At 39.1% G+C, this 12,117-nt stretch overlaps 1 protein-coding gene across 12 annotated transcripts in view; it reads right to left on the bottom strand.

The window, feature by feature from the left end:
• Window positions 1–12,117, bottom strand: part of LOC127365723 (receptor-type tyrosine-protein phosphatase mu-like) — a 153,221-nt gene that overhangs the window by 113,709 nt on the left and 27,395 nt on the right. For all 12 annotated transcript variants that reach the window (XM_051404118.1, XM_051404152.1, XM_051404135.1 and 9 more), the window contains exon 2: window positions 3,349–3,471. In XM_051404118.1, the coding sequence (XP_051260078.1) occupies window positions 3,349–3,471 (123 nt within the window). The remainder of the gene's footprint in view (window positions 1–3,348; window positions 3,472–12,117) is intronic.

The following is a 12,117-nucleotide window of genomic DNA, read 5'->3' as shown; positions in this document are numbered from 1 at the left end:
AGAGGGCTGACATCAAATGCTGCACAAGGCCTGCACAACTGTTGTCTACACTTACCGCACTGACACAGCATCTTAATTCAGGAAGTCTCCTATTCTTCACAAGCATTTGATGCATGTAATTGCAAGCAGATAATAGATAGTGTGCAGGTTTTCAGCACTGAATGTTGTTAACCTTTAATAAAATTCCTATTATTGCATGATGAACTTTTCATATTGACATCTTCTTTTGGCACTTGAATGACAGTTACCTAATGGCATTAATGACAGGTATCTAATTACAAATACTGGAGTTTAAACCTGACAGATAAACCGATAATGCTGGACAATTCTGCCAAATCTTTTTTTCATCCAGTGGCAACATTTTTTTAAATTCTCCCTTTCTGTAATACAATATGGTTATGGTTGGGAAAGATTATCATGGCAAACTATGGTTAAAGTATGGCTAGGCATGGGCAATAAAACACTAGCAATAAAGAGTATACTGGCCATAATGACACATCAATAGCAATAAGTATGCCAAAAATGATCCATCTTATCCATATGCAGTAGCCACACTCTAAGAAAGGCACCCTTCTGGGTTCATGAGTGAGTTGCATTTGCATGAACGCATTATGAACCTGACAAGAAAGAACCAGAATGAGAGGAGATCACCATTACCCTATGAAGAGCCTCATTCTGCCAATCCTTCACTATTGTCTAGGTGTCATTATCGACCAAGGGCGTGCTATCAAAACAAAGACACTGTCATAGCAATAAGAAAATTGTTCAATAGAATATCAATAGTTTCACTTAAATGCATTAAATACAAACAGTCATGAAAGCACATAACAAATACTCCTATTCCTTGATAATGGAACGTGCTATGAGTGAATTAACAGCCGCTTCAACCCTCTGGAGTATGCAACATGTTGTCAGTCACACCCTATATCTACATCTCAAAAAACATCACAGCGGTTCATACGTAAAGTGATTAAACTCAACCGTTTAATAGGTAATTAAAAATGATCAATAATTATTGATATCAACTGAAATTAAACATTTTATTGTGATAAATCTTTCAGCTATATTGCCCAGCCGAAGGTATGGTTAGACTTAGACAACTAGAACACTTGGCCAGGGTTAGTGAAAGATCATTGTTGCGGTTAATAAAAGTTGAACGTGACAGAACAAACTATTCTGAAAAAGCCATGCTACACCACCCTGACCTCCACACTCTCCACCTCAGTACAATAAAGGCGAACTACTTCCTGCACTGGCACTGAACATTGGCAATAGTTGTAAATCACAAAAGGTACAAAATCATCCAAAATTTCAAGGGATACTGGAATTGGAGTTTATTTGTGAGCTATATGTTTAACCTCTGGAAGGATTTGATTTGCTCTGAAAACTCAGTGAGGGCAGAGAAGGATTTTAATCATCATTTAAAATCATACATTAACATTGACATTAAGAACGCCCCTATTTGGACAGATACTGTCTACAACCAATTTTAAAAGTGGTTGAGGTAGTAATGCCGTCTGCTCAGAACAATCTGTTCTGTGAGTATGATAAGGTCGTTTTGTGAAGATTCATAAGTACAGGTCGAGAGTGAGACAGCAATCAGAGGTGAGATAGCTTTTCCACCAGTGTGGCTTTCACATAAATGCATTTCTACCCATCATCCCCCTCTCCAGTAGCCCTAAAACAATTTCAGGCGTCAAGTACACTACATTTCACATCCCTTTCAATGTGGTCAAAGAGGAGAGATTACAATTTTGCACGGCAGGTTGAGTGCTCACACTGAGAAATGGAGAAAGAGCTGCAACCTGTTAATTACGCACAATTCAAGACGTGTCAGTAGAAAACAAGCCTATCTGAAGTGTACCTAGACTAAGGAGCACAATCAGGGACACCTCTTAGCCAGACATGGGATTTTAATCAGATATGTTAAATTTAGACCATGCGCGAGGTGTTAATTTGTAGGTCAAGGCTTTTCCAGATTTCGCTGTAACCTTTGCCCAGCCTCCATGTGTCCCGACATTAATCAATTGCGATAGAAAAAAGTCGACACTTCCCCCTCCATGGAAAGTAATTTCTCCGGGGCGGTTCAACACACATCATCCTGATGTACACACAAACAGGTCTGGGCACTGGCTGCTTAAAATTAGTGAGGGCCTGCTAATTAATTCCCCCTCTGTCACTGGGGGGGCCCAGTGCAATCTATCTGTGATGCAGCCTTTGTGAGATTAGGCGTCAGATAGGGGAGGAAAACAATATCCATTAGTTTGCAACGCTACCTTTGTTATAACACGGAAAAAAAGTCATTCCATTAGTCTAATTCCTTAGGTGCCTTCTGCTCAGTGGCGGTGATATCTCTGCATTTCAAATCAAATGAAAAGCGATCAATGGAACATTAAAGAGACAAATTGTGTGCGACAGACACAAAATGCAGGGAAAGCATTTTAATGAATTTCAATATGTGGCTGACAAAAAGACTTCTTTAATTAAAATGGATCTGATTTTTTTTTATCAAATGTCGCTTTTGTCTCATGTGACTGTCCCAAAGATCCTATGAAGCAGATACTCATGTGGAAAGAAGTTGCACAAACATGTCAAAATGATAATAATGGAATAAAATAGTGTTGTAACTCTAGAGAATAAGTATTCATTTCTCCTTAAAGTTTATGTCTACAAGATCAAATAGTAGGGCATGGACATATAGGATGTAATCAATACTTATTAGTCTGTAACACTAAGTTGTTTACATGCAGCCTTGGAGTATATCCCAATTAGTCAGACATATAGCCAAATCAGAAAAAATGTCTCATGTAAACACCTAAATCATCAGACTGAACTGGCCATTTGGAGATAAATTTCATTTTGTGGAAAAATCAAAGCAGATGAAAATTTGTCATGTAAATGCTCTGTCAAATTAGTTGCATGTTTGGAATATTTATAATCATTGTGGGTATAGCTTGCCCATTTGAGCCAAGTAATATTTACTATTTTTAAGGATACTCTTAATCATGGCGGATGTCATCTTTTCACATGTAACAAGGAGCAGCATATTCGGAACCTCTTTCTAAATGGAGCCGCTGTGTTGCAGGAAAACATTTTTTTTTAAAGTCTGATATGTTTTTCTTCACTTGCTTGAATAACTTTTTTCACCCTGTATGCACTGGAAAAAAAACACTCCCTATATATATAAAAAATATTATTCTTTTATGTAAAAAGAATCTTCGCTCAGTGCAGTTTAGTGTTCCCTACACAAAATAGCCAGTGTCAAATGTGCAGACTATTGCAATGTATTCTCTGTATAGAGATGGTTTCATATTTTCTCCTCTTAAGAGCCAGTGTCACTGTCCTTACCTGAGGGCATCCATGGATCTGATGAAGGCTTCTCTCTGGTATTGGCCTGCTCCCAGTCAAGGTCATCATCTCTGCCTTGGCTGTATCCACACGCTGCCAGCGGCTTCTCGAAGTTACAATCGCCTGTGACAAAAGGAAGAAATTTATATGGTTATACAGTTTTTCCATTAACTTGCTGCTCAAATGAATGAATATATAAATTAAATTCTCCTCTTTTTTTTCTCCAGTGGTATTTATAATGCAATATGCCAGACAATGAGATGCATTTAAGTGAGACAGAGTGAAGGATTACTGTAGTAGGCGAGGCACAACATACATTACCATCATTAGCAACACGGCAGTCCAATTTCACAATGACAAGTATGAAGTGTCCAAACTCCATCATCGTTAGGCATTATGTTCCAAAACTGCACCACCATCACGGATAAATTGATTTATTTTCTTTGCCGGCCACAGAACTTTGCTGTTCATGCGCCCTTACTCCACAGAGCCACTCTAATCCTTTTTACAAGCTGCTTGCAAAATGACAGCAAGCAACCATTAGGGCCAGGCTTCAACCGGGCTTGGCATGTGATCGATTAATACAAATGCCCCTTTATTCCTCGCACCTTAAAAGGCCACACAGAGAATGTGAGAGTTGAGCTTTTTTTCCCCCTTCAAAGTGCCTTTCAATCCACTCATAAATCTAAAAAAAAAAAAAAAAAAAAAGGGTAGTCAGAACAATATGTGGCTGCAAAGGAGTTCATACTGGGTATTTACTCAGTGGGAGGTTGATTTCAGAGAAGGCAGATAATGCTGCTTTTACATGGTGTATTCACGCGAATGGTAGACGGCAACCCGGATGTCACGTGAGTGGTAAAATGAGGACAGAAGAGAATACCGGTAATGATAACAGTACATGGGATTCGCCATCCAAAGTTCAAATATTTGCTTATTTACTAGATGTTATGTAGCTCTTACACACAAGGAGAAAAGATGGGCAATTTAGACAATGAGAGAATTATAATGAATAAATTACATAAAATAATATACACTAAATCCTATTCCATTCCATTTTGTAAACATGAAATCATCACATGTGTTGCGTTTTGCCGTCCTGCCATTTCGTCGCTGTGAGGAAGGTGCTGTCCGTCTGCCTGAATCCATGCGCCTGCAGCATGACTTGGACAAAATGATATCATGCAGCTTCAGATGCATGATTACACGGTGCTTTGTTGATAACAGATGTGCAGTATATTATCCTGCCTCTTGCCAGAAATGAATCCAAATGTTGAATCTGAAAATGTCCGCTTGCACATTGCTAATAAGTTTCTAAACACCGATGACATACAAATTTTATTGCCTCTTGTAATGTCCTTTGAGACAGAATCTATGCCAGGCCAAAACCAATATCTCATCTCTTACAAGCTCCCTCTGACATTCTGCTGCATAAAGGCTACGAGCTGGGGTTTTTGTTTTCCCATTTATCTCTCTGGTGACATTTACAGTACACGTGCAAATGAGTGGCCAAACGAGGAGAACACAGGATAATTAATATCCAGCTCCATAGGGCAGCTGCTAATGATATATTTGCTGCTTTGTCTGTTTTTTGAGGGGGCGGACATAGGAAAGGGAGAGATTGCCACAGTATCACAGGTAAAAGGTTGAGAAATTGTTGAGAGCTTGTCCAGAAATTCATTGCCTCCTATAGCTAAACACATCCCAAAAGCAACGTGATAGGATGTGGAGCTAACAGTACCTGTGCGTCAGCTATAGGTTTCCTGCTTAGGGTGAAACATCAGAGAGACGCTAACAAATGACAGTGAACAAAGCCACACACCAAAGAGAGACAGATACTATTCTTAAGAGTTAGTTAGCACATCAAACCAGAATAATAGACTTAATAAGTAGACACAAAGAGTTCAGAGATATATGTCCATGTTGCTCTCTTCCAGCTAACGCTAACTTAGGTAGCCGTTTGCTAACATGTTAGCCAGGACAGCTTGTTACGCTGAAAGCTCACTGTGGTGGTTTTTGGCTTCTCTAATGGTTATTAATGAATTTTGCATTTAACTTCCATAACACCACATTTCTATCATTTACTAACTCTGCCACATATATTAAATGGTCTTTGTTTAAGTTGCTGTCAAGTAGCCAGCTATAATTTGGGGAACATTTGAGGCCAATTAGCAAACAATGGGTCTTTGTCACAATAGAAAAGGCACAGGTGTAAATAATACAATTATTGTCATTATCTGTTAATAGAAAGGCATCATTAATGCCGTTACTAAAACCCTTGCTTTTTTGACACGTGAAAATGTGTGCTATAGTTCCACATATTTGTTGCCACTGTAACAATTATAAAATCAACAGAGAACAGTTTTACATTTCATATTATTCTTGTTTTACTTGTCCTATGGTACACTCAATGCAAATGTAATATTTAAATGTTATATTATTCTTATTTCACATTTTTTACATTTCACATAACACATTTACTATTAGGCTATGTCCAGTACGAATGTAGCCTACTTTATTGTAGCCTACTTTAATACAGTTTTGAAGTTCTTGTACTTAATAATTAATACAAAATACAATCAACAAAGAAATGATGTATTATTATAGATTAAGCTACCTAGCAGTATGTGAAGTAGTCTGAATTGAACATTAAATTGATCCTTACACACTGATGCATCAACTATAAACCAATAATGTAATATATATTATGCAGAAATTACTATTTATGCATCATAAGTAATTTAAGTGTATTTTGATGCCATAGTTTTATTTAAGCAAAATTTTGAATGCATGGCTTACTTGTAACAGAGTATTGAGTAATTCTTCAACTACTGTTCAGACCTTTGTAATTCCGTTTTTAAAGAAGAAGCTCTGTTCAGAACCATGGACATAGAGCATATACTATACACAGCTTGTACAACCTGTAGTGCTGATTGTTGAGTACATGTGAAGCAGCAGAAACAGGTAGTCAAAAACTTATTCCCAAAACAAAGGAAGATCTGGGCGAGGAAATCTGAATAAGAAACCCTCATGAATCACCATCAACATGCCCTTAAGGCAAGACTCTTAACCCCCAACGGTTCAGTTAGAGCTGTTCTGTGGCCAACTGTGGTCGTCCTCCACCTCCCTGGAGTGACAGTGTGAAACTCTGGAAGTATGAACATGGTGCTGAAAAAGAGCATGTACTTCATGCTCAGTCAACTTACTCTCTAAATAAATAAAACCGTGTTGCCAAGATGCAACTTGGAGAACATTACCATGAGTCTTTGGCTGCAGCGTCACAGGGACTGGCTCCGGTCCATCAATATTTTGACTCAATAGTTCCAAGATCCTTTGCCCTGTGCCGCCCACTTTCCTCTCACAGCATGGTGGTGCTCAAACAAACCCAAAGAGGTGGCTTTTATTGGTGTTTGATATTCAAATCGATGGCATTGGCGAGGAGTGAAATATATTCTAAGTCAGTGGGTGATGGGAGTGGAGAGAGAATTTCAAACTAAAGTTTGCACTAAGCAGATCATATTGCTTGTTTAATTTTGAGAGTTTCTTCTTTTTTTTAAATGTCAATTCTGGGTTTAATAATAAATCAGGAATATGAGAGGGGTGAGGTTTCAGTTTGAAACTTCATCCTCTTCAAAGATATAATTAACAGATCTGTTCTATTAACGAGTCTCTTGTTGCTCAGTTAATTTGAATTGAACAGACATTAAGAAAAAAGGCAATAGGAAGTTAATAAAATAGACTGCTTATATCACCAATATGTTTTTTCAACTGCTCACCTGCAGTTCAACCTGTAGCTATAATCTTTCTTTTTATCAGTTTATGAAGCCAGAAGTTGATACAGTCCAATTAAAAGACTTTACTTTAAGCAGAGTAATTACAAACCCAATCCTAAATGAGAATGTAGTGATTATAAACCCAATTACATTGTATAGTCTCTTGGTAACTATGTTCTCTTATTGATTGTCTATGGATCTGAAAACAGTGGGTGGAACAAATCCATGCTTTTTCATTGACTATACTGAAGCACCAACCCCATTCATTGCTTTAGCTGAACTATTTTGACCATTAAACAGGCTAACAGGGTGTGAACAAGCAATAAATCAATTTGCATTGCTTTGATTGTTACATAGGGCTCTTGGTATCAGACTTCAGTATTGGAAAATTCTCCTGTATCGCCTGCAACTTGTTATTGACCTGCTGTAGAACTGCTCCGTCCTGAGGCAGACATTAAAGCATCTTGTTCTACAGAAATTACATGTCATTATAAGTTTTCTCAAATGTGTGACTTTGCAACTGTGAGCGCCATGAATCAAAAACAAAATGTATCACTGATCACATGTTGCATACCATCAATACAAAACGGCTGTTTCTGAGTCAAGAGATTGTGCACATGCATGCAGATGAAAGCATCAATCAATAGCATCATAATAGTCCTTCTCTCTGTAGGAGGTTTATATCGCTGCCAGTGTGTGGCACAACCCCCATATAATCAGCCTCGACAGCTGCTGAAATAGATATCCCAACGAGAGGCTGCCAACTCACTGAAGGAGATTTAACTTTCAATAAAAGCTTCTATGAGGTGTGGGTAGTCTGGGACTACAGATGAATGTGCTCCACCCTGTCAACATTCCCCTTTCAAGAGAAGCAGGCAGCTTGAAGCTAAAAAGGTGGCCCTAGATATGTCATGAAACAATTTATTCCTGAGTGAGAACACACAATAGTCTTTATATTCTCACGCAGAGTGCATTTCAAAGAAATCTATCCATCTTTTCCTGGACTGAGCCAGAGGCCAGAATCAATACCTCAACCCCTCAATGCTGGAGCCAATTTCTCCTAAAGATTTTCAAGTCAGACTTAAAAGGCCTTTTGTTATTGCACCTGTAACAAAAGTAAACTTTAAGCATTAAAGGCTGTGTGTGTGTGTGTGTGTGTGTGTGTGTGTGTGTGTGTGTGTGTGTGTGTGTGTGTGTGTGTGTGTGTGAGAGAGAGTGAGTATGTGTGCGCGAGTGAAAGTTTGGTACTGTAGTGGAGTGCTATGCACACAGTCCTCTCTCTGAATGCCAGTGAATGAATGAGAGTGGGAAGGATTGTGAGTGTGGAAATAGAATATAGAAAAAGCAGATGTGTGCTAAGGCATTAAATGAAAAATCCAGTGTTATTGAGCATGTTCAGAAAACATCTCCTTGGTGAGGCTGTAATGGAGTTTGCTATGTTTTGTTTCAATGCCAAAAGCTAATGCTGGTCCTTGACTTTATGAGTAATTCTGTTCAACTTTAAACATTATTTTTTTTGGGAAATACACTTATTTGCTTTGTTGCTAAGAGTTAAATGAGAAGATTGATACAAGTCTCATATCTGTACGTTCAATATGAAGCTGGAGCCAGCAACTGGTTAGCTTAGCTTAGCTTAGCATACAAATTGAAACAGGCTGTCAAAACGTAACATATTTCACCTATCAGCACCTCTAAAGCTCACTAATTATTTATATCATGTTTAATTAATTCTTACAAAAACCAAAGTGCAAAAATGAAATGTTGTGGTTTCTTGTCTGGATGCAGTGACTGATCTCTTGACATCAACGTGAGGTTGCCAGGCAACCTGTGCAGACACCAGGAAGTCACTCATCTACCTTTCAGCAAGAATGCGAACAACCGTTTTGTTTGATAGGACATAATGTAGAGAAAGAAGACTGGAAAGTTTCTAGGCAGAACGTGAACTCTGGACTTTGCAGATAAAGAACATGGTCGGCACCTGTACGATAATTACTAGCTACTACATAATTATTGGTAATTTTCTACCCAGTCATTTTTCAAGAGTTACATATGCCATGTTACAAAGAAAGCAAATGAACAACAGTGCCTTTAGTGTGGTGTATACTGTAGCTTGTATGGCATCAGATAGAATATCCTCTCAGGGAGGAAACTGAGCCCTTTTCCAGCATCACCCCTGCTTCAGTCCCAGTGGCAGATATCATTGCTGCAAGACCTCCTTAGCCCCTCTGCCAATTCTGCAATTACCAGCCTTCCAACCTGCTCTGTCTGGCTAGGAAATCGCAGGTCTGCTCTTTGCCCCAATCTGCCTCAATGTCTGCACTTGTTTTAACAAACATCTTGTCTGCTGGCGTCCCCGCAGACTGAAACCACAAGGCAATCTTGGGTAATTTAAAACCAATGTCGACTATCTCCCTCCACCACCGCCAGTTTAGAGCTCCAGAATCCTACAGCTAAGCCCCTTAGGGACTGATAGGCCTTTTCACTCTGGCCCTATTTCACTTATCTATTGGCAGCTCCTGCCAAGGCCTATCTCTGCACTGAATTGCATGTATATATACTATCTGTTTGGGGACTTTGAACTGTGGGATGGGATTTAGACAATCAATCTCAATATCATTATCAATCACGTCTTGCTGTTCACCACATTGATTCGTGGGGAAATAAAGAAGTTGGAGTGGAGATTTCCACTGATAATCTGCCTGGCTGAGCCATGCACTTGTCAGCAATGTTTCGCAAAACAAAACCGACAAATCACATCTAGTGTGACGGAACAAAATCAGGGCAAAAAGAAAACATCGCATTTGTAAGTAAAGATGGTAAAATACATCTGATGATGTATGAAGCAATGAATATTTTGATTATAAAAATATTGTGCACAAATTCATTATCAAAAACCCTCTGGCACTATATGTAGTTCACAACTATCTCATTATAAAAACCTCTTTGCCTTTCCAGGGTGTTTTTTTTTTTGTCTCGTCAACCAAATATCTACTAGATGAATGTGCTTTACATCAGGAGTACAACATAGTTCCTGATCAAATCCACCCTTGTGCACGGTTAGATGTACATCGAAGATGACAGTCAGCCTTCTCCTTAGATATGCTAAATTTTGACAGATGATTTTCAAGCTATGTGTGCCAGAACAGGGCTTGACGTTTTCTTCCACTGCGCCTGTCAAGAACTTCCAGTAAATGACTTCAAATCCATCTCCATTCTGTACAACCTGCCAGGCACCAATTAAGATGAATATGGAATCTAACTCAGAGACATGGAAGATCCTGATTGTCATTTTTCTCTAAGAAATAAAAATGAGGACTTCAGGTCTGACTGCACAGAAGTATCCTGTGGTGATAACAGCACAAAACTATCTAACTTCTCACTGAGTGCAAGTCCATTTTGAATCACAAGTTTAAGTTATGGGCCAAATAATATAGTTAATTTACAGTAAAAAAAAAGCAGAAGTGCTCCCAAAGGTTGAAGATCAGATTTAATCAATTTCCAACCGAGACAACCACCTGCTGTGCTCGGTGTTAAGTTTGCTGAGAGGTGGCTTAGGCGTGTCCTGACTCCGACTTAACGACAACGAGACTGGTTAACAATGGCTTCTCCTCCTATTGTTCTCAGTATCCTCATTTTTGTCTCTATCCACAGACAGAGCTACACTCTGTCTCAGTGCCTCTGCCCTCCAGAGAGAGAGAGAGAGAGAGAGAGAGAGAGAGAGAGAGAGAGAGAGAGAGAGAGAGAGAGAGAGAGAGAAAATTAGGCAGTTTCCTATTCAGCGTAATGCCTGTTGATACACTGAATGGCAGAGTGAAATAGGCTTGTTTGGCTTCCCATTTTCCTGTTTTCAACATGCCCCCAGAAATGATATGGTGACTGAGCATATAAGGCGGTCTATTAAAATCACTGTTTATTTGTTGCACAAGTTAAAACTGCACCGAGGCGAAGATGGTTTTTGATCAGTGAGGTGAGGAAAAGCTGAGAAAAATACTAAGACTCTGATTGCCGAATATCCTAAATAAAAAAAACAAAAGAAACACCCTGCTGTGTTTAAATGCCCTGCTATTGTTGATGTGTATCCTGTGCTGCAGAATCAACTTGTAAAGATGGTTTAAAGCAGAATTAACCCTCATCATTGATTCACACACAGAAATACTCAATATTATAAGACTGGAAACTAAAACTTCCTCCAGCGTGGTTTCATGTTTGATCCAGGTGTGATGGGCCACTGGCCTGAGCTTCAATCAATGAAAGACAGTGTAAGAGAAGAGAAAACTCTAAGGTTTCCGGAAGAAAATAGATCCACACCTGGACAGGGAGCCTTCTGGAAGAGAAAAAGGAATCAGAAGCCAGCCTGTGCTCAATGCTAAACACCCCCCTGGCTCACTCCAATAGAAAACAACATCCCCATCCCACAGAGGATGACCCTTCAGACTGAACCCCTTCAATCCTTCCAAAACCTGCTAAGTCAACAAACCTTTGAATTCTGCCTGAAGAGTGTAACAAAGAAGGGATGAAGTGCTAATGTCAGTATCAGTAGCTTTTTCCCTATTCTCAGAGTTTCCCAGAGTCTAATTTGTCAAACATGCAAGTAACAATGCCAGAAATTAGCCCAAAGGGAGGTTTCCTCCAGAGGAGAGAATGATTATGTTTGATCATGGAATAAACAAGAACATTAACATGCTTTGTTGGTTTTCCAGAACTGGAACAAATGCTTGTTTTTATGTGTGGAGGAGGGAATAATCCAAGGTTGAATGTCAAAGAATTAGGAAATCACTAAAGCTAATTAGAAAATGTAGAAGAATAGAAGAAAGGTTGAATCAATCCCTCTTGAGAAGGAGAAAATCTAGGCCACAAGGCAAAGCTTGCGCATTCAGGCAGAATTATCAGCTTGATGAAATATCATTACTTTACTTTCGTGTCATGACATGTCGTCAATCTCAAATGCGGTGCGTTTAATCCCCCGCCACACACTGCAGTGTCGAGCTTGAAAAGCCTG

Source organism: Dicentrarchus labrax, unplaced genomic scaffold (assembly GCF_905237075.1).
Source record: "Dicentrarchus labrax unplaced genomic scaffold, dlabrax2021, whole genome shotgun sequence".
Classification (NCBI taxonomy): Eukaryota; Metazoa; Chordata; class Actinopteri; family Moronidae; genus Dicentrarchus; species Dicentrarchus labrax.
This window is presented reverse-complemented; position numbering and strand designations above follow the sequence as displayed.